Raw genomic sequence first — 27,364 nt, 5'->3', positions numbered from 1 at the left:
TTTCTGAAGAGCCTTTAAAACCACCTGAGAATTCCTTCTTCTTGTTTTCTTTTTCTTTACAATAAGTAACAAATGTGACGTTGTTGAACACAAAACTTTGCATGACTCATTGATATGAAAGTCTTCAGAAAGATTTAATTTCGAGAGTAGCTTCACAAAATCAGAGATGTATGACTCCGTGATTATAACCTCAGAGGAGACTAAATTAAAAGTATGGAATCATAAAGTCAGACTAATCACTTCAGAAACTTTTTGGTCCCTTTGTATATTTCTATGGGGAAGCACAGTGTATGAGCATAAGCTTTCACTTTGGTGTTTTTGTTACACCTTCAGTTGCCTGAGAATTTAATCAGGGACATTTCTATGTAAGGACTGCAGTCTTTAACAAGCATCTCTTTTTCTGTTGATTGTTGGCTGATAACAGAGCTGTGGAGTGCACAGAAGTGGCGCTAGCTGGCGTAAGTTGTTCTTCAACCTCGTATTACTAAGTCTTTTTTTCTTTTTGAATGTGCTGAACAATGATTGCTAAATTTGTGAATGTGGCTACACTGAAGTACACCTGTGGCTTTCAATCACAGTAGAGTTTTGGCCAGCAAGGTGCTCACGGTGCATCAGCCTTTTGGATAAATGGTGATTTAACTGTAGCTGTATGAAATTTCAGCTAGTCTAGCAATACCGCCCCCCACACATTATAATATAAGCCATAGTGCTATGACTGTTAGATCAGTGAGATCACCTCTTCTTAAAATAGTGTTTATTTCTCCAGCTTAACCTTCTGTGTTAGCTCTCTTCTAGTATTTATTTAGTCTGTTTTGCATTTTGTTTTCATTGCTACTCTCTGCAAAGTCAAAGAGAAGACCCATTTACAGAAGATGTGTATCAATGGACCAAAAAATTATACAGGCCTCTATTTTTGGCAGGAGATACAGTGTTCCTAGCTAACTGAGCTTCTGCACCTCATTACCCCACAGCAGGAAGGGTAGGTTGTTTCACGTATCACTCCCAGAAATTTAAGACCAGCTAAAGGGAAGAGGTGTGTGAGCCAAGTGCTCAGACACCACCATTGCAGTAGTTTCTGTCCGGGTGCACAAACACAAACAAATCTTCAAGGTGTTTGTGCCACACTCGTGCCCCATGAATAAATAAATGGTGAGGAAGGCACAGCTCTCTTCATCAGTCTGCTGTTGCATGGCAGGTTTGGGTGATCTGTAGTCCTACACTGTATGTAGGGTGAAGATGCATTCACTGCACATACAGGGTGTTCTAGGATTTGGTTTGCTTTGCACACCTAAACATGTGTAGTGAATATTTTGACCGATGTGCAGCCTTGGCAAATCATTACCTGAAAAAAGACCATAAAATTGTGTTTCTTACTGTCTGACTTTCAAAAACTAGTCACATGCGATGATTCAGTGTATATAAGGGCATCAGCTGTCAAGATTGTGCTTTTCCTTGAAATCTGTAGTACAAATTTGTGTAGACTAGTTGACTGCAGGAGGAGGTTAATTGAATTTAGGATAATTGAGTTATATTTACTTTCTGCTGCCTTAAACTTCTATTCTCTATGTCGTTTTGAAAATGGCATATAAATATAAGTTAGTGGAGATAGCATGGGAACCAGCACTGCAGTGATAAGTCACAAGATGGATTGCTAAAATAACTGATTTTAAATGAGTGAAGATTTTAAACTTACCATGTCTTTGCTTCCTCACGGGACTGCATAATTACTTTCCAATCTTGAAGAAGTCTGAACAAATATGTAGGATGGAAGTGAAGTTTCAAGATGGTGTAGGAAGTCACATGCAAGATAAACCTTTGGACCCAGAGTGTCAAAACATTTTGTTTCACATGGCTGGATGCAAACTTTCATGAAAGGTTTTATGAATGGAGCTGTATATAACCTTTGTCTGTCTAAGCTTAGTGGTTGCTTGTTAACTGGAAGGATCTCTGGTTTCAGAGTTAATTATTGGCTATCATCTGATCTGTGAGTTCATAGTCTAATATTTTCAGCACCTATTTATTTTGAATAAGCTTTATATTATGAGGAAAGTCTTGTTTTTTCAAATATGTGTCAGCCCATGATTAATTCAGTATTTCAAGAGTTTTGATGCCGTACTGCAATGTTTTAGGCTTTGACTCTCTTGCTTTTTTTTCTCTCTTTTACTTTTCTCTTTTTTCCTGCCTCTTCTCCACAATAAATTGCTCCATAGAGAAACAATTCATCTTCTATTTTTTTGGTCTGACCTGGTTGGCTACCTTTTAATGCCAGCACAAGTATCATTATTTCTAATTAGTGCTTCTCTTTGTAAGGTGTGGTATAAAATATGTATTAATGTGTTTTCATGTCATTTATTCATATGAGATAAAGAAATAAAAAAGGGAAAGCTGCATTTTTAGTGGCACCGAAAGCCAGTGAGAAGTCAGGGGTATTTTTATAGCTGCACTGCTATGTAAAAAACTGGAGCATAAAGACACAGGACAGTTCCTTCTGAATCAGACAGCTGCCCATCTATTGTACTGTTCTGTCCCAGAGGCAGTAGGACGTGCTATTTATCCCCTGAACCTGGCCATTTTCCTAATACTATCCCAGCACCCAGGATTGCATTAAAGAGGAGTGCATCTCTGATTCATCCTTTCAGTATCTACTTGGACATTAGGGAGAATTTTTGGACATCAGGAAGCATTTATTCATGGAAAGGGTTGCCAGCCATTGGAAAAGGCTGCCCAGGGATGTGGTGGAGTCGCTATGTTGTTACATCTGAAAGTGTTCAAGGAGTGAATGAACATGGCACTTAGTGTTGTGGTCTGGTTGACCGTGGAGACCGGTCAGAGGTTGGACTCGTTATCTTGGAGGTCTTTTCCAACCTTTTCCAACTCTATGATTTATGAATTTATGTTTGTTAATTTTTCTAAAACCTTTCTGAATCCTCTGATATCATAAGCATCAGGCAGGAGAACATCTCAGATGCTCTTTACTGACTTGAAAATTATCCTTTCTTAAAGTGCTCTCTCTTCTACCAGCCTTGTGCTGCTCTCCTATTAGTTCTTGCATTTCAGGATTTGGTGAACTGGCACTTCTTCAGTCCCTTTATCCACTATCTTTGTGTTTCCCTAAACGCTGACATCGTGTCCCTTGGCCTCCTCGTCTCCAAACTAAGAAGGGTAGGCTATTTTAATCACTTCATAAGTCCTGTGATAATTTTTAGCTGCCCTTCCTTAGACTTTCTTGAAATCTATGAAAAGGAGGGGAAAGAAAAAGAGAGCAAACCAGAGAAATATGTGTGAAGTGTTCATACAGGAGTTCTCACGGAGGCTGTGAGAAGCAAAAATATGGGGCTTTTTTTCTCATTTTATACTCAAATTTGAGAAAAAGAAATGCATTGAAACAATGTGGCTTTTAATCAATCTTCATTGCTAAAATAAATTGAGATGACACCTCAAGCTGTGTTAGGAGAAGCGGAAAATACAGGCAGAAGCATAAGTGTGGAGGAATGAAAATTACTGAAAAAGATGCCTGGTGACATATTATCACCAAGTAACAGTCATAAGTAAAAGGAACAGTAAATGAAATGCAAAACTTAAGGAGAACATTTTCTGCTCCTCTTTATTCTTCCCATTGTGGCCAGCAATAGCATCTTCTGATAAGATAAATGTTCTTTTTTTTTTCAGCAAACTGTTGTATCAGAACTGTACTTCTTGATAAAAACAATACAAACTGGTTTTACTTGCAGTACATGATTATTCCCACTTATGGTTTAAGTAAAGCTGAAAGAATGATTGGAACTTGTTAGCTAGCAAAAGCAGGGTGTGGGGACAACATCTGAGAGCAAGGATTTGCAGTGGATATAAAGAACATTTTGACCTAGAAAATCTTATAGTAATATTATCAGACACTCATATAAACTTGTTATGTGTTACACCATTGAGACTATAATTCCATATTATGAAAGTGGGAATTGCAGAATTGCAGGAGAGTAAATGATGTTCAGCTGAACATCAGTCAGTCTCATGCCAGGAGCTTTAAGAAGGGATAATGGCTGCAAAGTCCCCGCATGTAGGAAAGTTCAGAAGTTTAAGACACTGATACCAGGTAGATGTGAATGGGTCAGTCCCTGAGATATTTGAGCTGTGTATCCAAAAAAAAAAAAAAAGGCAAAGAGAAGTAGGTTTGTCGTTCCATCCAGCCCTGAATTTCTAAATATTTTGTCTTTGACCTTATAGATACTAAGCATGAGTTTGTGTTGTCCAGCCTACAGTGTGCAGTGTGAAATTCTTTGAATCCTTTGTCCTTCAATGTTGCTTTCAGGAGGATTCAGGACTGCATTGCCCAATCATAAATATAAAATGATGACACTTTCTGTTGAACTACTAGCAACTGTCTCAAGCTTCAGATCTTTTGCTGGCAAACATTGTTTCTTTTAAAGGTCTTACATGAACTGTTTGTTACTTAATGTTAAAATTATTAATATTAATATTAAATGCCATTTCGAACAACCCTAATCAGACACCTTTGTGCTGTAACATGGCCTGATATGAAAGGTAGTCAGCTATTTGATATTTCTCCTTCATAATAAGTGCACAGATTTTTCTATATGTCTTGATACCTATATACTTAATAGCAAGAAAAAAAGATTATTTCTTTGCCTGAAAAGGGCAAAGCACTAGCTCTGTTATCAGAGGCAGGCTGAGTTATGGCTTTATTTGGATTCCAGTCTGTTAGTTCCTCTCCATGAATAACCAATTATGATTCATCTTCCCAAATACCAGTTATTTCATAAATCCTGCTGGAGAGCACAGCAGTGTAGCTAAAGTGCCGTCATGGAGCTCTACCCATAAAGTCACTGATGCAGTTATAATATATCTGCACATAATTTAATTCCCTTGTTGCATGTCTTGAAGGTATGCATCCCCGTACTCTCACATTTAAAATCCTTTAATTAGGGATGCTCTTCCTTGTCTCTTGTATATATTTAGAATTCTAAACAGGTGCTTTTTTTAAAGTATTCAAGGGATTTATTTGGGCTTTCTGTTTCATATAGTAAAAGCCAGATTTGGTCTTCAGAGGCCTCTAGTTTCTATGTCACAAGATGATTACTTTTCTTAGTCATTATGATAACAGGTTCTGAACTTCTGGCATGTCCTGTTTCTGCAATAATTTAATAATTTCCCTTCCACATTTGCTTTTGCAAGTTGTGTCTGTTACATAAAGTGATTTCTGCGGTGTCCTGAAAGAAATGAAAATGTTAGTGTTCTCCAGAATTTGCAGGAGATCTCGTGTGGTCTCAAGACTCAACTCTGCTGTTGCTGCAGCACAGTAGCATATTCCACTGTTCAAACATACTCACAGCATCAGGAAGCAAACTGAGCAACTGAAAACGTGCTCATTGTTGTGAATTAGAAGTTTGCATTAGGGTACCATTTTTTCAAGTCTGAAAGGTTAACTACATTTTAGTATAAAAAAATGTGTCAGAAATAAAAAAGTGGAATGCCGCCTTACAAAATAAGAAAAGTTAGGTAAAGAAAAAGAATGTTGTGGGAAAGAAACCTTCATTGCACTGCAACATTAGGAAAACTGAACTGGAGTTAGTCAAATAGTTCATAAGCAATCCCAAATCTAGTTAGTTTAAGCAATACCTACAGTGAAAGAGATTGAAAGAAAATATCTGGGGAAACTTGTTTGCATTTCTCACAAAAAAGTTATTGTTTAAAAATTTAATTTATTTATTATAAGCAGGCTGATCAGTGATTATCTCAAATATGCATGGACCTTAATTACCTGAGAGTTACAGCAAGATTAATGTTTGTTCTGGTAGGATGAGACTCTTGCCTAACAAGAGCTACTGGTTTGCTAGCCCATTGTTCAAAAGTCAGTGTCTTAACTCTGTGAAGGCTAAACTTTTTGCCTTAGCTCCCACATAGCAGACACAGTGTGTGCTGCAACATGTGGAGTAAGAAGTCAAAACCCAAATGTTTCCTTTATTTAATGACAAGCATTAAAGTTATGAAAAGAAGAGCCAGTGAACAGAGAAGACAACTTGTCACACTTAATGAAATTTTGGATTGAAGCTGATCTCTCATTACTTCTATTTCAAGTGATTTGGTGTTTCTGAAAGAATTTACTGTGATATGTTGCAACACAATTGCAGATGATTTTATAAGTATTCACTTAGTGAGATTTACTGGAACAGTACCTTTCTCTTAGCTTTGAGCTGCTCATGATATTTGTTGGATGTGTCGCCTGGTATTTCTCCTCCCCAGAGGGTAATTCCCACCATGGAATAAGTGATGCCCATGACAAGCAGTGGGAAACAGTAGACCAGCACAATCACGATAACATGATATCTGCAATAAAAAGATATTAAGGTGTTAAGTGCTTTCAGAGGAGCTATACCAATGGAATAGGTTGCTACAAGTCAAGACTTCTATTTTAGCACAAAGCATGTTTTATATTAACTGGCTAGTCCTTGGTGTTTTCACTGTTTTTTTGAAAGTCTTGAATTGCACTGCAAATTTATGTACATTTTAATGCATGTGCTTTGTGGGGTGTCTAATGCTGAGCACTAGTATATTATGAGTGACTGTATAGTTTATCATGATTAGTGATAGCAGAATAAGGTATGTTTGCCCATAACTAGCTGAGTTGATTTAATTGCACAGCCGAGTATTATGAGGGCAAGCTAGGCATCTGGAGCTCTAGTCTGGACCATAAATGAAAGAGGAAAATAAGTGTTCTAGTGATATATTGATGCAAAGACCCTGATAAAAGTCCTGTCACCCATCATTGGGTGGGTGATCACATGGCAGATCTGTAGCACATGGACAATACAGATCTGCAGCCTGTGTGCAATATAGTCACCACTGGGAAAACAAAGATAATTTCTTTTGCCTCCTGTTAGTTCCTGGTTAAATGCCAAGTTCAGATGAAATCCTAGTGAATGATAAGTGAAGGATCCCCAGCTGCCACTAAGTGTGACCTTCCTGCCCTAAAGAGAAATGTCTGTGTATGGCTTCTAAAGTGATAAAAATTCTATGTGACTAGGATGTCTTTCACCTGCTTCAAAAAGAGCAAAGGGTCAAATTTGATTCTACAGGGTTACGCAGACTTTCAGCCTTAAACACAATATTTTTCTTAAATGTCAGTGATGACATGAAAGGACAGATGCCTAAGTAGCCACTTATTCCTAATTCTACCAGAGGGACAAATAAGATATATTTAATTTAATTGACTGATATTCTCACTTTCAGAAAGTGGGACCAGTTACGGATTATCCAGTTTTGTCTTGTGGACTAGTATCTGACATAAGTAATTGTGATAGTGTCACAAAATGAAGTGGCAAAATCCAGCCCTCCCATGAAGAGATCTAGAGAAAAAAACCTGGTTAGAGCCTTCTCATTCTCTACAATTACCTGAAAGGAGATTGTAGTAAGGTGGATGTTTGTCTCTTCTCCCTAGTTACAAGAGAAGAAATGGCTTCAGGCTGTGCCAGGGGAAGCTTAGACTGAATACTAGGAAATTTTTTCCATGAGAAGGGTTGTCAAACATTGGTACAGGCTTCCCAGAGAATCAATTGATTCACCATCTCTGGGTGTATTGAAAACGTGTTGCTGTGGCATTTAGGGACATGGTCTAGTGGTGGACTTGGTAGTGTAGGGTCAGTGGTTGGACTTGGTAGTATAGGGTCAGTGGTTGGACTTGATGACCTTGGAAGTCTTTTCCAACCTAATTGGTTCTAAGAAGAGACTAGAAATCCTTGTTTTCCTGGTTAGGATAAAGAGGAAGCTTGCTTTGAATTGCATGTTATGTTCCTAATTCTGACCGTCTCTGTACAGAAGTAGTGCTCTTAAGCAGAGCAATGATGGTAAAAATGTAGCACAGGAGGGAGCTCACTCAGATGTGGTAGAGAATAAATTTGTTCTGTTTATCACACATAATGCTTTATCATCCTTACTTAGAAAACTGGCTCTGCATTTCTCAGATCAAAGCTGTTAGTTATTCTGCATGCAGAGTATCTGCATGATGCCAGAAATTTTGTGAAGTCCATGAAGTCCATTGCAAGTCCCAACACCACCATGCACAAGTTTAAAAGAACAAAAGCTTACGTAAAATGCTGTTTTGGACCACCTGGCCATGCTACATAGCAAAGAGTTCTCCCAGGCATCACCTTGGTTATGGAGTATAGGCACTGGGGAAAGGCCAACAGGAATGCCAAAATCCATATGCTCCCAATGACCACCTTGGTAGCAGTTGCAGAGAGCCTAGGTTTCAAGGGATCGATAATGGCCATATATCTGTAAAAGAAAGCAAAAAACCTTTGTGTAAGAACTCTTTGGAGATTCACATATATCTAGAATCAGCCGAAGCTTAGGATAAAAGCAGAGACATTTGTCCTCCTGCAGTTGTGATGTCACTGTGCTCTTTGTGTAGTTCATCTCCAATGAGGGCAGCACTGGAAGAAGAAGGTTCATTGGATATTATTTTGGAGCCATGGGACACCCAGTTAATCAAATGTGTATCAGTAGAGAAACTATTTTGCAAAAAGTTAGACCATTCTGTTACTGTACACCCTAATTGAAAAGCAACAATGCAGCTGGATCCTCTGTTCCTCTGCTAGGTCATACAACATTTATTTCTTATACAAAAATTTACAGCCAAGCTGTGAGGATTATTAGTCATCTGTCCCAAAGCTACAGGAACCTGGTAAGTCCACATGCATTTATTTCAGTAGAGATAGACTGACTTCAGATTGTCTGCCAAAGAACACCAGAACACTGATTCATACAGAGACTGAGAGAAGAGCCAGTTTAGAACTGGTAAAAGCACTGAGGGAAATAGATGCATGAAGCAAGGAAACATCTCATTGGCCTTCTCAGTTCCCATGCTCTCAGGAAGGATATAGCATTCTTTGTGCTGCCCCATAATTGTATTGGCAGTTCAGGTGTGCTGGTAACCTTAGAAGAACATGTAAAAAAAGAATCAAAATGTTTAAGTATTTACAACGTAAACGCTTAGGAAAAAAAGCAATGAGAAAAAGCATCTAGATAGACGGTAATAGAAAAACAAGTCTTGTTTTCTGGTTTTTGATCTCTGTATCTGATCTCTACAGATGCAGGGAACAAGGGATACAAAATTTGTAGCAATCATTTTTTTGGTCAGTGTTTTGCGTTTGCTGCAATTGAAAGACTCATACTCATTTCAAATAAATGGAGTGATATATTTTAATTGTTACAATACACATCTAGGTTCTTGGCAGACTTGTCCAAGATTTTTACGTATAGACATTAGCCATGATACAATAACAATAATATTGGTAAGATAATGTTCCTGATAAGAATTTGTGGAAGAATCTTTTGCATCTGTATTTATGTGCTGTGGTACAGAAATTTCTCTCAAGATAGTCTTATTTTTTTGGATATTTTATCTTTGACAGATGAGTAATTACAGAACAGATATTTGTTTTAGCAAAGCTAACTCTGTTTATAGTTAATGATAAAATATGTGATAAATCCGACATTGGTCATAATAGTGTATGCCTTTTCTAATAGACATAACTGCCCTAATAGCTTAAAACATCTAGTGCTGTCAGAAACAGGGAGTGATCTAAAACAGCTTCAGTTCTGAATCATCAGTTTCCATATCTGGAATTGCAAGCTTGTTAATTTTTTTGTTTTACTGCACTTTGATATTTTTCTCTGTAGGGTGACAGTTAGTTCCCCTCTCTTTCACCTGCCTTTTGGTTTTTTATTTCAGCCAAACTGGTGCTTCTGGTATTACATAGTATGAAATAGTTTTGAGTGCTGGGTGTCTTCTCTTTCTTGAGAACAGCAGTTGGGTTGCTGCCCTCTACCACCTAGCTCCCTTCTCCTCCAAAGAGTATGTACCACTTGGTAAATGTAGCCATGAGCCCTGTCTTTCAAATTGAGCTGGCTTTTGTGTGGACTGCCAAACACTGTCCAAATATTTGAAGATCTTTACTTGTAGTAAGTGATAAGCTGTAAGCAGATAATAATGCTTGTGAGACTCTTAAGGCATCTCCTCCTAGCCTGGAATCTTTCCTTCAAATTGCTACTTTTCTTCAGATTGCACATATCTATTATTTTATGTGCTATTGTCAGATTTCTATAACATTCACATTATTCTTATTCCCAGTTATATTAATCTTACTCCCAAAAGATACCAACAGTAGTTCTTGTTGCCTGAGATAAAATTTGGTTGTTTTATCACCCCGTCTGCCCTTTAAAGACATGGATTGTTTGGGTGAAGTGACTCATACAGCTGTACTGATGGAAATTTTAACAACTGGCTGAGTAACATAAGTCAAAGGACAAGGATCAGATGAAAGGCATGCTATTTATTTTTAGAGTTCAAATTTGAGTGATAAGCCAACAGCCTAGCTATTGCACAAGATTGATTACAAATATGTAGCAGGCAGTCATTCTAACAAGCAAAATGGAAAGGAGGTTGGGGAATTTTGACTATTCCCTCAATGATATCTTTGTGCTGGGTAGATTTAGTGGAGAGTATTGACAACTCTGTTACAGAGCCTTTGATAACAAATCTACGTTATTCTACTTTGCCAGTACACTAACAATTACAGTGTATTCTGTAAGTTCTGTAAGTGGCTTTTCTGAGAAACAAAATTGCTTAATTAACATAGTAAAATGTTGCTTTATAACTGCAATTATTACAATCACTCAGATTTGTCATACGTGGTTGGTAGCATTTTCTTAGAGAAACCATCATTGCCACAAGTAAGTAAAGCAGAAAATGTGGAATGACCCTTCATTGAAGGTCAAAAACTACCTCCATGTTTGAATGGAATCTGGATGTTACCTCTGTAGCCAAAAGAAGCCTTAAAAAGAACTGATTTCTTTCTACACTTTTAGCTGTAATTTGCAGAGGAGGCACACATGCTTCTGCTTATGATTTTGTTTGCTGTAAATGTTATCTTACCATTACAGGTATCTAAGGGTAGTTTGGCTGTCTCTTTAGGCTCAATCTGAAGTAGTGGTAGCTAAATTTTCAGTTTGCTCTCGCTTTTGATCTCTCTCCACTCAGCAAGGGTGCTTCCAGCAGGAATGAAAGCTCCTGCTAGCACAGGCCAGAGGTTCCATGCTTAGGTGTTGCTCAGAAAATCAGTGAGGTAAGGAGGCTAAGGATAGGATGATGGGTATGTATGATGAGCATATTGCCCCGTATATTACGATTCCCCATGGCTGACAACTGTCTGTCATGTTTCATGTTGTAGCTCTATCATTATGGCTAATGTTTTTGCTCTGTATGATATCCTTACATATGTTAAGGATGGCAAAATGCCAGTTACAAGGGGGAAGCGTAGGCATGCTATCTGAATTGTGCAGTGAATGGTGCTGAACATGGTGTAGAAATAAAAGAAACGTTTGAATAGGCCAGGTGTGAAAGGGAGAATGATGAGACATAGGATCTAGCAAAAGAACGGAGACTAGGGAGCAGTTTGTTGAATGAAAAAAAAAAGAAGTGAAAAGAGAAAAATGAGAAACTAGTAGGAGAAGCAAATAAAGGAGAATTGTAGAATAACAGCATATAGAAATTGTGTTGTGAGAATAAGAAAGGAAACTGGGGGTCATGTAAGAGCAAAAGACATGAAAGAGATCAGCCCTAGCATAGCAGAGATTCCAAGGTAAGAAGTGGAATAAAACCAGAACATTTTGGCAGTGTGGCTATGTGGTGGCAAGCCCTCCTGCCTCTGCAGGTATATGGGAGAGAACTCCCAGAGAGTTTATCCTCTCTGTAATCAGCCAACCATAAACAACGTGTTTAAGACTGCAGTGAGATTTCTCTTCAGTTTCCTCTTCTCTAGGCCGAGCAAGCCAAGTGACCACAGCCACTCCTCATAAGGCTTCCCCTCCAGACCCTTCACCAGCCTTGTGGTCCTCGTCTAGATGCTCTCTAGATAGATAAATGCCTTTTTATGTTATTGTGCCCAAAATTTATGCAGTTGTTCTGAAGCCAGTGACAAATGCAGAAGCCCTCATAGGTTCACCATGTTCAGTGATATTTATACACAGACCTTGTACCTCTCCACATCTCCTCTCCAAGGACAGTAAAAGATGGTAGGCATTTGAGCTGAAGAAGGATTTCTAATGGCTACAAGCAACTGAAGCCTTGTTACACCACTGAAAAGCATTCTGGAGCCACACATCCATTTTTTCAGTGGGATGCTGTGACAATTTGCTTTGCAGTCTTTGGACAGTTTCTGTTCCATCTGTCACCAGGCTTGAGCTGTGTGGTTCCCTGCTGAATAAAGGACTCTGAACTCCCACTGAGGTGGTTTGATTTAAAGGTGGGACTTCTAATGCTTTCTCACTCCAGTGGGAGCTGTTGATAGTGCTACAGATAGCTTATTCTACACAATGAAGCAGGGATATAAAATGTACATCGCTGAAAGGAATGAACTCATTACACTCATCACAACAAGGAAAAATTATTATTACCCCACCCAACAAAACATTTATACTTGGAAAATAATTATAAGATGGAATATTCATATTTAGAAATGGAGGGATAAAAATAGGTGCAGGTAGAGTTCAAGCCAACGCTTCCAAGAATGTGGCTTGCTTAACAACTGCACCATGTTCTTCTGTGTATGACTCCAGAGCATTTTAGGTAGCACTTCAGTTTCATATGTTCATCATTAGCACATGATTTTGTTTCTTGTGACCATATGACATCCCACTGTCATCACTTCTCTTACAGCTTTATTTTGTGTGAATCTTTGTCCCTAATTGATTACTACTGAAGTCACCAAGAGTCTTTCCACTGAGCTTAATGAGAAATCATTCAGGCTGTATGATACAATGGCTGGTGCATCATGGTGTACTTGCTGCTGCACTCTTTTCTTAGCTTCTGGGGTCAGAACAGATCCAGTTCCCTTCTGAGCTGCTCTGTTTGTCTAGAATCTACAATTTAGACTCTTCTCTTCTTGTGTCTTGGGTACCAAATCAAGAAAACCTGTTTTCTCTGAAACAAAAATAGAGACAGTCTTCTTTTGAGTAATGTTGATAAACTCTTTAAGCCAGTAGTTTTAATGGCAGCATAATCATGTATCTCTCTTACAGTTTTCAAGCAACATGAGCCAAATAGCTGCTAAATACTATAAAAGCTTGTGAAGTTTGTGTATGATGATCCCAACAATAGAAAAGATTAAAAAAACCCCTTATTTGTCATTTTGTAAAATAGCATACACTGGCTAATACAGCTAGGAAGACCTTTCGTCTTTAACACATCATTTAGAAAATTGTGGCAAAAATACACAAGATGTTATTAAAATAAAATGAGGTTCAAAATTGGATCCTACAAATGCCCATTTGGAGACCTGGTTGGAAGCCTTTAATCATCCTGATTTGTTTCACCTCTTTACAATGTATTTATAAACTCACATGGGGCAAAATGTAATCATCCCAGATTGTAATAGGAAATTGGAACTTGACAAAGGAAGAGACTGAGAGAAAAATCACAAGTGACTTGTCAACAGGAAACAGCAGAGCATGTTTCTTTCATTACTACACAGAAGCTGTTATTCCCTCAAGACAGGAGCTGGTCTTGAAACTTTCTACTTAGAATCAACTGGTATTTAAAAAACTTAAGGGAATTGCTGTGATTCCCTGCCCTTGTTTAGAACATTGCTGTGGAAAATCCTCCAAAATGTGAGCTATATAGAGTAGACTAAAGGTGATGGAATGAACTGAGATTTTAAATGCATTTTTTGTATGATGAAAACCAAATCTTTAACTTTTGTATTCTTAAATTTTTATCTTCTACCTACTGTAGAACAAGGCACCTTCTTTTCTTGTGGGACTGGTTTGTATTAATTTATTTAGTGTGACTTTCTCTGCAGGAAGAGAGCTGTGGGCATTTCTGTAGGACTATAACTGACTGTTGAGAAGGGACTGGTTTTGGTGTCCTGAAGGGTCTGTTGTGCCGTGTTCACCTTAAAGCTAATGCCATAAAGGAGGTGTGTGACAGCAGACAGATAAACACCTGGTACATTTGAGATATCGGTGGGCAATATCCCAGGGTTATCATTTGGCCTTGATTTACCCAGAGGAATGTGTGCTGCTCTGGGTGAATGACTATTTGTGCTTTGAGCAGGGGCAAACACTGAAGTTTTTCTGAAATCAGGAGTATCTTCCAACGCCTTGCTTACAAGCTCCTCTTAACTAAAACCTAAAACCAGTAACAGTGAAAGTTTTCAGGATGGCTGAGCTCTCATAAACAATGCTTTCTACTTGAGGAGGATCTGGTAACTGACAATGGGCTAGATTTTTATGAGTATGTAATTGATTTTATGCAACGTATTCTACATCTATGAGTATTGATAGAAAAGGTCTGTCTCATAAAATGATAGACTGACTTCCCCTGACTGAAAGGTTTCTCCTTTTCTTTTAGTATCATCTACCTAGGCTATTGAGGGCCAATATCAGTGCAAAGTCTGTAGAAGCAGCTGCATTAAACCACTGTTAGTGTCTACATTTCTGCCAGTGTCATCTAGATGGCTTCCTACTTGTTTCTGCAGTTATCTTGATATAATTTTACTTTAGGGAAACAGATATCTGAATGATACAACTCTCCTGGTTGGTAAATTAGTAAGAAGAACATGCATTTAGGCAATAATATTTCAGAAAATAAATAAATGAAACAAACCTTTCTCCCCAAAAAACTCATCACCCCAATCCTTGACTAACTTTTAAAAGTACCACAGGCTACATTGCATAGTAAACCACAGAACATATTTTAATAGTTTTCATTAAATTAGGAACAAGTATGTATTTAATGCTAAGACTCTGTCTAAAATGAACTTGTTGTTTGAACATAAGGTTAAAACTTAGTGGCTATTTCCTCTCTGGAACAAGAATTCTGGGGGCTTGTTGCTGTTGTAAATGTTGCTTATATTTCTCAAGATATTGGTGTATCAACCTTTTTTTTACAGCACCTTTTGAAAGCAGCTTATTAAATAGAATATTTACTCAGTACAAAACAAGAAAGAAAAAATAACTGTTATGCCTGTATTTTATTTTTCCTGGACTGCCCCAATATGTTGTTAATAGTATAACTCTGACATGAAGTTTGACCAAAACTGCAAAAAAATCCTGTCTTTTTGCCCAATTGCTATGAAATTGTATCATTGCAGGAAAAGGTTATTTTCCCTAGGCCTCTGCATGCTGAATCCTGTATCCATTGTATCAGTGTTCTGCAGAAACTATCTCACCTTTTTAGTAAAAGAGAAAGAAAGAGATTTGTCAAGTCCCAAAAAATACTTTTAGACCCCCTGATAATAGAGTCCTTTGTGTTTCAGCTCTTGATATTTGAACCCTTAATGCCCTGCTATTGAATTTTCTCTCCAGTTCTAAGAACTAGTAAGATGTGCTTCACCTTCAAATACTCTTTGAGGAAGACAGAGAAATGGGGAAGGGATTTTCTCTTTGAATTACATAGTTTGATTGGCAAAGTAAGAATAGAAATAAAAGTGATAATTTCTAAAGCATGTCTTGCATTTTTTCCCTTCATGATATGCGGTGACCAAGACTGATTCCCAAAGTTGTGATTTTGAAGTCATGCATCAGTTTGAAAAAACATTGTGTTGCACTTTAGTGTGGTAGCAGGGGCATGGCAGGTAGTGTTTTCTGTAGTTATGTGGCACCAGAGGCTTTAGGAAGAGCCAGCTAACAGTAAAATGGCATCTTACAGAAAAAAAACAGACAGAAGCACTATCCATTTCTTCTGGTGAAAATATTCTCAGTTATGAGGGGGAGGTCTCTAGACTGTGAAGCACAAGAAACCTGGAAAAAACTCCATCTCCTTTTTTGTTTTTCTTGTTCTGATGCTCATCTCTCCTCTCACAAGTCTTCAGTACAAATTCTCACTTCTTTTTACATGAAAACCATTTACTATGAGACATGTAAATCTGAGGAAAAGGGAATGAGAGAGAGGCCAAAGCTCTGTGCCAGGTGTGGCAGCTGGCTGGGCAGTGCAAGTTTCCTTCTGTCACTGCTTCAGCCTCCTCCATTCACCAGTGAGCCAAGCACAAAACACTTGGTGTCAAGCTCACGTTCGAGGATGCAAATACCAACAGATCTTCTTGATGTGCATCTCCTGCTGACACTGCTGCCATATGACCACAACACAGGGTCATTCCCTGTGCATTGCATGTCTTAACCTGCCAGACATGTTTGAGATCATTTTTACACATACACATTGCCCTGTACTTTATTATTTCTGAGCACACAAGGCAGGTAACAGATACTTAATAACAGTCAGATCATAGATCCTTTGGAAGGACTATCAGTGTAAAATGCTTATGGTGCATGAAGGCCTTAAGCAGTTTGTCCCAGGAATGGGAAATCAGGCAGAATGTGATAGCAAAATGTATTCTACTGGAAAGATAAGACATTTTGGTGCCAATTGCCTACTTCAGAATTTCAGTAACATTAATTTATAGGGCTTGTAGTACTATTTTGTGACAAAAATAACTGCTCTTACAGAATACACCTGGAGAGATTGAAGAGCCTAAGTGATATTTTGAGGATGTGAGTGTGTATATATGATGAGTTTGGATTTTTTTTTTATGAGGTGAATCCTGCGTTTATGTCTCATGTCCATCTTTGTTACAAGCTTGTATCATTACTTTTGCTGGAGTCTGAGTGTGTAGAGGGATTATTAACAGCCATCAGTAACTGAACAATGTCACAGAAAAAAAAAACCTGACACAGTATATGTGTGCTTCTGTAGATATATTATAAGTGAGAAACTAAGGTAGGATGACAAGTATTGAATAAGGACATACATATGCATGCTAGTAACTAGGTAGTACTAAGGTTCATAAAAAAGAGAGAAGACTGTACAAGAGGAGAAATAAAATTGAATATTAAATATAAAGTCACATAAAATCAAGGCAAAACACATTTGCCTTCAAAGACCAAAAACTTGCAGGCATACTAGAAAGAAAATAAATGATAAGATATGAATAGGATCAGCAACTGCTCGCCATTGCTATTAGAACACTTTTAAGTCCAGAGGAGTTGCTTTTACAAAGAGGTAAATTCATTGACATGTGAAAATCATTATGGAATTGCAGAGGAAAAAGTAACTGAGAAAGTAATACAGTAAATGTGCTAAAACCAGGGAACAATGCATAGTACTAAGTGCTCTACTGAAGGTATGTTATTTTGTTCTGTATTGCTACATCCCCAAACTTCCACTGTAATCACCAAGCATCTGCAGAGAATTTTTAGGCCTACACAAAAAGCAGGTTGTATAACGAAGCAATCTCGGGACTCAAAAGTTATTGCTGGCATACCTGAACCACCTTCTTTGCATGCTAAGGTCTTGTAGGAAAGGACAGCAAGTCTTCAGTGGCCAGGTGGCCTAAATTCTGCGTAATTTACTGTCATGAGTATGTCCAAGAACTGTACTGCAGTCACACCCTGTATTGCCATGATCACAGATGGAGTTTAGGATCATGCGCTGGTCAGTGACAAGGGCATATAGGCTCCAGAGTCATCTCCTATTCAGTTTATCTTGGACTATTTACCAGCTTATCCCCACAACGTAGCTAAAGGAACTGTTGCACTGGAACCTATGGAAATGTGGAACTGTGCAGTGTGAGCTATAGAAGAATGCAGGAATGAATGCCCATGAAGCAGCACACTGCAAAATCTATGCTGCTTCTGGTGCCTGAAACAACTTGGTTTGAGCTATCTGTGCCCTCTCTGCAGTAGACTGCAAACAGCCTGCTGGAAAAGAAGGAGAAAGCAGGGAGAAAAAACACCACTAGGAAGGGATAGTCAGAAGTGTGAATAAATCTGCATGAATTTGAGCCTATGTTCTAGGACCAGGATATTCAGTCTTGGATACTTTAATCCTCAGCTCCAGCTGCAGCTCACCCCCGCTGCAGGAAGTGCCTAGTTCACAAAACTCAGTGTCAGCCCAGTAATCTCACAATTCACACAGCTTCGAATGTCCTACACAACCAGATGTGAAAAGAAACATGTACTGCCCATGATCTCTGCTCATTGATGTCCAGATTCACAGTCACACGTTTATACTCTATGAACATTTGGATGCTCTAAAGCAACCAGTGGAGCATATTGCACCATACTTTTTAGTGAGTTACTACCCATGACCTTTAGTGTTTTGGGATGGTAACAATTTCTGAAGGAAAAGCATCTGATCCCCTCATTTCAGTTCCCTTGGCAGCTTTATCCTGATTTGTAGCTTTTGTTGTTTTGATTTTTTTTAATTAAAAGAATGTGTAAGGATGGGTTTACTGGGCTAAAATGGCTGAACTTTTATGAAAGGCAAACGGGAACCAAAGTTTTAAAAGACATCCATCCAGCAGATCTTTGCCCTGGAATAGGGCAGTCTGATCCTACAAGCACATTCCTTGGGATCTATTTTGACCCTTAGATTTCCTCAACTTGACAGAATTGTTTTGCAGAGGTAGCCGGGGAATGCTTAAAGGCACGGGATGCATCAGGTGTGATTTGGTATAAAAGGAAAAGGAATAGCAGTAAGATAGGGAAGGAGGGATGGACAGCTCTTCCGTTTGTTTTACATGACGCTGCTTGGTACTACAGAGAGCTCACCTAAACACAGCTATGTCATTGCTCGTTGGGAAGATTTTCATTTGCCTTTGGAGGCAGGTGAACTTAGAGGATGTGATGGGGTGCAAATGGTGATTTCTTTAGGGGATTTTCAGACAAGAACTAGGTCAGAGTGAGTAACAGGAGCTATTTACTCACCTCTGAGCACCAGCGTTTTGCACTGCTACACCAAAGAAAACATTTCCAATAGATGTATCTGTCCATTGCACTTCAGTCACTGTGGAGCAGAGCTATTTTCTCTCAGTCTGGAAATGCAGTTTGGATTCCTAAGGAGCGGTATTCACTTTTGTTCCTAGTTTCCTAGCATAACTTTAGGAACTGCCAAAGTAGTAAGTACTACATCTCTGTGGATAATTTTGTCAGGAAAAATGAAATAAAACATTACTCAGAGCATCCCTGTAACTGCTCAACTAATGACTTGATGAGCTGCAGCAGTAACTATTCAATATGCAGCTCTGTTACATACTTCAACTAAAGCCCTTTTATGTTTCTGAAAACCTCAAGCTAGATGAGAATTTTAAGCGAAGACAAATGAACTCAAAGAGACTCATAAGGACAATGAAATAAATCTTTTCCTGGTCAAAGGTAGTAGCAGTGGTACATTATCTTCTCAGTTTTTAATGGGGATTAACATTTGAGAAGATACATCACTGGCAGGAGGAAAGTGTACTGATTTCCTCATGTCTTCTCTCATCCTCAGAGCAGGAAAGTACAAGAGTTGCCAGGAATCTAATTTGCTCTTCATTTCTAGCTTTACAGAACAGAAATGCATCTAGCTGAGAATGCCACTGAAAATTTTCAATTAGTAGGGCAAACAGAAAAGTATTATGAACTTGGCCACAAGTACAAAAGGCACAACAATTTTTCACAATCTTTGTACATGGAAATGAGAAATAGCATTTCAGAAAGTGGATTGAACCTTTAAAAATATCTTAACTATCATCACTTAGAAATACTGCAGTTCTGATAAGTCAATTAAGAAAATATGTATAATGTGATTTGAATATATAGGAGTTTAGTGAGTAATCTCAGTGCATTGCTAAGAGGAATAAAAGACCTGAAATACAAATCAATCTGTTTTTCTAAAAAACCCCAAAAAACCCAGTAAGTTATCTCTCCAGCACAGCAAATGTGAAAATAATAATAATAAAGAAACATTTCCCAGGGGAGACTCTGAGAAACAGAGTCCATCAATCCATCTGTGTAGGAAACCCAGCAACTACATCTCCCCTTTGCTGTATGCTCAGTACAGCTGTCTTACTCCATTATTGTCAGGAGTACAAAGGTAAAGTTTTCCCCAGACTTTTTTTCTTTGACTGTCACAAAGCTTTATTTTAGTTCAAGAAATCAGAAAAAAAATTGAGCACTTTGAAATTGTGTTCTTACCAGACCTCTAGATACACACAGATGGCAATGTAAATAGTCTCATTAGTTAAAATCAGCAGGAACAAAGCATCTCAGAGCTGACTGTGAGAAAAGCTATTAAAAACAGGATCTGAAGTGATTTCTGAAGAGGAGGCAAATGCCTCTGCCATCTGCAGAAATACAGAGAAGAGGGAAATTTGAAATCCTCTCCCTTTACACACACACTCTGCAACTCCTTATCAGTATATATTAGATGACTGGCTGAGAGACAGACTGTTTTCACAGCGGGGAGTAAAACCCTGAGTTGCTGTTACAGAATAAGTATTGAAATATGGAGCACAGAAAGCAGCTGAAGTCAAGCAGAGAGAGGAAATGTTTGTTATAAAAGAAAGCAGAAGAATAAAAACAATGGAAGACTGAAGAAAAAAGACCAAAGACCTGGAGAAAAAGTGGTGTTAGGGAGAGATCCTAAAGAAGCACAGAGGAGCACAATGAATGAACTGTTGAGGTCTTTGCCTCTCATCACTATGATTGCTGTCTCTGCATTTTTATTTTGGCAGAGAATCTGATCTCAATCTCTGACTCCTAAACTTTTTCTCACCTGTCCACAGCGATGGCTGTCATGGAGTAGATGCTGGCGAAGACAGCTGTGATTGGGAAGAAGTTGTGGAAGCGGCAGTAAGCTTCTCCAAAGTACCACTCGCTGTGCAGCGCATAGATGAAGTTGATGAGAGTATTGAAAGCAGCCATGGAGGCGTCAGAGAAGGCCAGATTCACCAGGAAGTAATTTGTCACCGTCCTCATGCGCTTGTGAGCCAGGATAATCCAGATGACAATAAGATTCCCAAAAACGGCCACTGCCACCACACCGCCGTAAGCCAGAGACCACAGGGCAATGCGCCAAGAAGGTTGCACGAACTGATTGGAGAAGTTGCCTGCTGAGGAGGCTACGGGGGCAGAAGCATTTGCAGCTGGAGCCTGTCCCCAAGGATTGCCTGCTTCAGCAAGGCTCACGTTCCACCTGCTGCTCATGCTCATGTTCCACTTGGCTGTGGGGACCGAAGTCATCTTGGGTGCTTCTCTCCTCTCTTCCAGGAATGATGTACCTCTCCCACCTCCCTCTCCCAACCCTCCAAAATCCTCACCAACAGATAAGAAGAGGGAAGGAAGAAAAGGGGAAGTAAGGCAGCACAGCAGGTACTGGAAAGGAGAGCTCTGTCAGAAAAAATCTTTGGCTATCCTGTTCAAACTGTTAGAAATGCTCTAACAGACAAGCCAGGAGAGCTCCCTCGGAGTAGAACAGCATCCTGTTTCTCCTCTGTACAGCCTCTTGCTTTTGATTTTGCTTAAGGAGAAGGGGACTGGGAGCCAAGGCACATTTTATAGGCTTGTGAGTTCCCAGCGTCATGAAGGGAGTGGAGCGATAAGCTCCATCAGCTGGTAAGCTAACAGCTCTTTCCCTCTGCTCTCCCTCCCCTTGTATGCCATTCGTTGCGAGCAGCAGGCACTTTCAGGAGCTGTGGAAAGCATCACAGCAAAAATGAATTCTCATCTCGTTTATGTTGAGAGATTTGTTTTATATTGTCTTTCTTTAAGTTTCATTATTGTGCATCCTTTTTAAAATAGTCTTTTTGCCCTGTGTTTGCCAGGCTAATCAGCTGGCTTAGTTGAAATTCCCAGGACTGAGGCTGCCTTTTTTATTGAAGCTCTTTTCAGATAAATTTATTCCAGATCAATTCAGAGCTGCTTTTTTTCTGCACTCTTTTTATTTAGTACACATTTTCCTTGAAACCATTCTGTTACCTACAGGTTTAGAATAGTGACTCTTTCGGACAAACAAACACATTCTCCTGCTCTTTAATTTCATTTTTCATTCTGTAATATGTAATTGATATCAAGAAGTGTTTATAAGCTATTTGCATGTTCAGCAGTTACTGATTTTTACTGAAACAATATGCAGCCCTAAACATAGGTGTCCCTAGTAATGGGCAAAATATTAGTGGTTTGTTTTCTTTGTGTCTTTGAAAAAAAAAAAATTAGTCCTTTTTCCTGATTTGCATTTATTTCATGCTTAGTACTATTATTATTTTGAGCAACCAATATTTTGATATGCAGTGATTTTTATCATGGTATAAAAGGGTAAATGAGGAAATTTATTTCAAATCCAAAATCAGTTTTCTTGTTAATATGTTAACAACAGCTGGCATTAGGAATGCATGTTTTATGCAAGGATTGATTGCAAGGGACTTCAACTAACAAACCTTTGTTATTCAATAGGCTGCAGTCTTAAGGGAGAAAATGTGTTTTAGTGCCAATCTTTCATGTTTCAATAATTTAGAGCTACTACTTGTCATCAGCAGAGGTTTCAATTGTATCACAGCAGTGGGAGCTATTCAATGTCCCTATCAGCAGTGACACATTCAGTACTTTTTTAAACAAAAGCTTCAAACAAAAATCAAATACTCCTGCGTACCACTTCCTCCCTGATGTATTTACCCAGTGGAAGCAGTGCCTGCATTTTAATTGTCAGGTTTTCACTGCAGTTTTAATTTGAATGAATGTAATTGTGGCTGTTTCTATATGAGCTTTTACCAACTTACCCCAGCCTGAGCACCCGCCCACGTCAGGCTTAGAAGCTCTGCAGAAAACCACAGAAGCTCTGCTGTAAACCAGGTGAGCTCACCTGCTCTGCTCACCTGGTGCTGCAGCATGTCTAGAACCTACCCATGCACTGCAGATGCTTGTAACAGGAAAGTCACTGCAGTTAATCCCAAAGTTCCATTTTGAATTCTGAATCTTCCAGCTTCCTCTTCTTTCTTCCTCTCCCTGGAGACGAGCCTGAAGAAAGGCATGGTAGACAATCTCTCTGAGTTTGAGAGATGAAAACATTCGATTGCTGGTTCCAAAGAGTGAGGAACAATGGACTGACTAGTTATAGCAGAGAGTTGGACACTCAGCTCTTAATTCCAGCAGCTGCACTCAAGATTTTCTCATGGCTGTAAGCTAGAGAGTAAAAGCCCAGCCCTGTGCCTGATACTATTCCACCTTTATGCCCAAACTAGGAGCTCCAGACTTTATCCTTTTGCTAAGCTGATGTGTTTTTTACATTTGTACACCAGTTGCACAAGTGCCCCACAGGCTTCTGTTGTTTCCATCCATCTCTTCCAACCTCAGCTGTATTACTCCTTTCCCTTCATTTCAGCAGAGACACGGGCACCTTATTTCTAGCACACAGTACTGACAAGTGTGCAGCAGAGTGTAAACATACAGGACCAGAGTCCTGTAGAGCACTGTGGTAGTTGCCTCTGTATGGGGAGATAAAGGATCTGTGTTTGAACCACTTGCTATAGTTCATGGAATCCCATTCTGGTCATGTGTGTAAATTCTGTCTCAGGTTTCCCTGAAAAATGTGCAATATCCAGTAGTGCTGCAAAGTAGGGACTGGATTTTGACTTTGAAAGCAGCAGTTTAATTTCTTGTTCTGGAATGAAGCTTGTTCTAGCTTTGCTGTGAAAAATTGCTTGCCATTGCACTCCAGGTGTTCAAGAAAGACCATTCCCATGTCTTTCCCTGATCATGTGCACTGCCCCCAAGGGAATTTGTTCTCAATGCATTCCTAGTCACAATATGAGAAGACAGTACAAGGCAACATCTCCTTATTCTAGCAGAACTATAGGTAAACAGAGTCCTTAAGACCTACTTTAAATACAAATCAGGAAGCTTTTTGTAGTCTGTGTTTGTGAAATGTCAGCCAGGCCACCAGCACAGGAGTGTCAGCTTTGCAGTGTAGAAATCAAAGTGTCATTGATTCTGTCTTCCTCTTCAGAGGTATCCTGAGGAAATAAGCCTTCCCTGTAGGGAAATTTTTATACACTATGCTCTTCCCCATCCTCTCTCCCCCATAGATGAGAAGAACTGTGGGGTACCATTAGCATAAAAGGACAACCTAGATTTTTTAATTCGTCATTTGCTCTGTAAGATGGATGTGATCAGCCTGCAGCATGTATCTGACACTGGCAGAAGAGGTGGCTGGAATATCTGAATAGTCCAGAATATCTGGACTTGTTTCATTTTGAGAAGTAGAAAACTAAACAGCACAGGACAAATATTGGGCAGCTGGATTAGTCTCCCGTGGGGAATAGTTATGATTCCTTTTGGAGATGACTGAATATTTGCTAGAATAAATTCTCTGTGTTCTGGTTTTCCTTCTTACTGAAACCACAGAGAAGTAATTGGAGCAAAACCAGATTTTCCTGCACCCGAAGGGCTACAGCAAAAAATAGGGTGATCTGCCTTGCTAACATTGTACTTAACTAAATAAGAAAAGATGTTAGGCAGCCAGTCATTAATTGCATCTTATTTATAGAGGAAATTCACATGTATAGTGATGTCAGCTGTGCTTCTCCATCAAAATTTGTATTGATTACACATGTACTGATTGAAGTTTAGTCAGCTGGAGGCCATCAGCATTGAGTTTCTCAAAAAAAGTTCCACAGCAACTTTGGTGAAAACATTTGTGTTAATAATTTCTGAGTAGCGTAATCTACCTGACTGGGATGCACCTTACGCAAAGGAGTAGTACAAAAGACAAGGATCTATGTTTTTTCTCAGTCTCTCATAGACAATGGAGGGTAAACTGTTACAGGTATGTGATTTCTTATGTTGACTTTAGGCCATTCCAGTTTATGCATATTTGTAGTTGGAATTTTTAATTTTCACTCTGTAAGGCTACTCAATTTTAGAGTGACTTTCTTCTGGCCATCTGTTCCTAATAGTCATTTGCTCCTTTGCTTTTCCACTGACTGCTACTTTGTGCCATGTCAAAGCATGTTGTACCTTTAAACTGGGGTTAAATTTGACACTATTAGCAGCTCCCCATTCCCAGTTTCACAGAAACACTAGGAAATCTATGAAAAATATCTAAAGTGTGAAGAGAAAAGTACCTGTGATTGTCTCTACTTCTTCATTTTTGTTATATAGTTTGAAGCTGTTTTTTCACAGTTCCGGCTTAGCTGGCTCCTACTTAGAGCAGAAGCTAAGCTCCTGACTTAGCATCTTGACTAGAAGGTTTATGATATTATGATTTAATTTTCTACAGGTCTTCTGATGTGCTCGAAGTTTTTATTGGAAATTGTTCTTCCACTGAATGTTTCTGTGTGCTAGAGAATGACAGACAGAGAATATCATCATTATTGCACAAGTCGGGATTTGTGGTAAAGCAGCAGCCTGCATAGTATCTCTGTTTAGCATAAGTGAAAACTGCATCATTAAGATGTTTCACAAGGCCTGTCCTCTGTCCCTTCTTTTGTATACAGAACAGAGGGCATTGTGAAGTTTGCTTTTGGTTTTGGATTTGCTTGCTTGATTAGGCTTAGCCTAATAACCTCTTTCCCTGCCTCCTTCCTCCAGTGCCCTGCTGGAAGAAATGATCCTTCAGCAGAAGCTTTTTTTATTCTTCAGATTTGATAGCTGCTGTTCATCAGTCAGTCATGAAAAGGTTTAGCTAGGGCAGCAGAATTTATGCAATTTAAGGATGCTCAGCACTGTCCTATTTATCACGGCTGTGTGTTTTTATTGTGCTGCTGTCATGACAGTGCCAAACCTAGATTTTAAACAGTTTGCTTTTATTTGTATAGCTTAAAACACATCTGGAAAACTTAATAATTCTTTGCAAAAACTTGAAAACTTCTAATAATTGTTTATGAATGCAAAAGTCTTATTCCTGTCACCAACTGCGACTCAGTAGGATATTTAGCAGCTTCACAAGCACGCAAGTAAGGATGTTGCAGCAAAGGGGAAAGACCAAAGCCAGAAATGTAGTGTGTGGCTCTTCATCATGGCTAGAGGGGGCCAAAAGGTGAGGAAAATCAGAGGCAAAGAACTGATTAGAGACAAGTTTTCTTCTGGAGTATGATGCTGAGATGCACCTTTGCTGAACTATTTTTACAATAAAGTAAAACTCAATATGTCTAGAGATGAGTTTTGAGAAACAAACAGTAAATAGAAATGAAGACTATTTTGAATTTCAGATAATACTCACAAATTATTTTGTATGAGAAAACTTTTTTTTTTCCTCAATGAAAGATTTCTTCAGTCATTGAGTTTGATCTTCTGTTCCTCCTGAAAGGCTAAATATATCTGTTTTCCATTGTCATCAGCATAGCATATCTCTCTGTTCTTTAGCTGCTACACACAGGACGTGACTGAAGGCGCTAAATTGCTGGCACGGTGAGGTGCCTGTGCCAAAATGTAATTTGTAGGGCCCAGTCATTCTGTGAAAAGTAATTCTTATTTATTTGCTTTCCCGGTCAGCTAGGGCTTTGAGAGGAAATACATTATACAAAGTGAGATACTAGCAATTTTTTTGGAAGAAACGAAGTGGATTGATTCAAGTGGTTCTTCTACCTGACAGCAGTGTATCTGGAGAGGAGGTAAAGGCAAAGTGAAATGGACCATGGTGTAATAAACATTTTTTTAGGTTATTGTGATTAGTCTTCTTTCCTGCTGTTATTGTTTTCCTCTTTACATTCTTTGTGACAGTCCTTGACACAAAGTGGGGAACCTTCACTGATACTTTTTTTCCCTCTAGCTGCTGTACATTCTCTATTTTCTCTAGTGGGAGATAATTTATTTGCAATTGTAAATCCAGGCACCTCTTCGTCTTCTTTCTGCAACTTCTCAAGTGCCTGTCTAAGTGTAATAGGTGAGATGAACGGACTTCTTTGTGTGCACTGAATGCATGTTTGCCCTTATTCTTCTCTTCTTTTAAATTGCTTTAATAACTTTTTTAAAAGTTAAATTTAACGACAGAATTATCCATAAGTCAAAACTTGTTGGGTTAGATCTTGTAGGTTCAGAACCTACAGCTTTGAAATTAATGGGTAGCTGCTGTAGCCACCTGAAATTGCAAGTCCACTGCAGTCAATCGAAAAGACACCTACTGGCAAAAAAACCATTTCCTCTGTCTTCTACAGGGCTCTTTCCAGCAATTTTTTTCCTTACAAACATCCAAATCGAGGGGGATTTTATTGGTGCCTTTTCTGACTCTTGAAGTTACTTACTCAATTACATATATATATTGCATGTAATAAGCACACATATTGTATATCATTTACATAAATACTCTTACATAATAAAATGCATGTTTTAAGGTCTCAAGCAAGTTGAAAAGACATGAATGGAACTGCAGTAATTCAGTGCTGAGTAAAATAAAAAATAAGATTTTCTGATGGCTTTACCCATGTTATTTATAGAGCATCAGTGATACATCTGTGTATCACTGTTACATGAAAAGTGAAACAGATAGGCTTTTTGGCTTGGTTTTTTAATAACAGGAGGTACTATCTTATCATTGTGGTAT

The 27,364-nt window shown here is 38.8% G+C and overlaps 1 protein-coding gene across 1 annotated transcript in view; it reads right to left on the bottom strand.

Moving 5' to 3' along the window:
- The window catches only part of TACR3 (tachykinin receptor 3), a 38,211-nt gene extending 16,444 nt beyond the window's left edge, over window positions 1–21,767 (bottom strand). The window contains exons 1-3 of the mRNA XM_038134367.1: window positions 20,606–21,767; window positions 8,101–8,289; window positions 6,192–6,342 (exon numbers count right to left, since the gene is read on the bottom strand). Of these exons, the coding sequence (XP_037990295.1) occupies window positions 6,192–6,342; window positions 8,101–8,289; window positions 20,606–21,072 (807 nt within the window). The 5' untranslated portion in view covers window positions 21,073–21,767. The remainder of the gene's footprint in view (window positions 1–6,191; window positions 6,343–8,100; window positions 8,290–20,605) is intronic.
- Between the last annotated feature and the right edge of the window lie 5,597 nt (window positions 21,768–27,364).

The sequence above is a fragment of the Motacilla alba genome, chromosome 4, assembly GCF_015832195.1.
Source record: "Motacilla alba alba isolate MOTALB_02 chromosome 4, Motacilla_alba_V1.0_pri, whole genome shotgun sequence".
Classification (NCBI taxonomy): Eukaryota; Metazoa; Chordata; class Aves; order Passeriformes; family Motacillidae; genus Motacilla; species Motacilla alba.
Note: the sequence above shows the minus strand (reverse complement) of the source record. Positions and strands in the feature narration are given on the sequence as shown.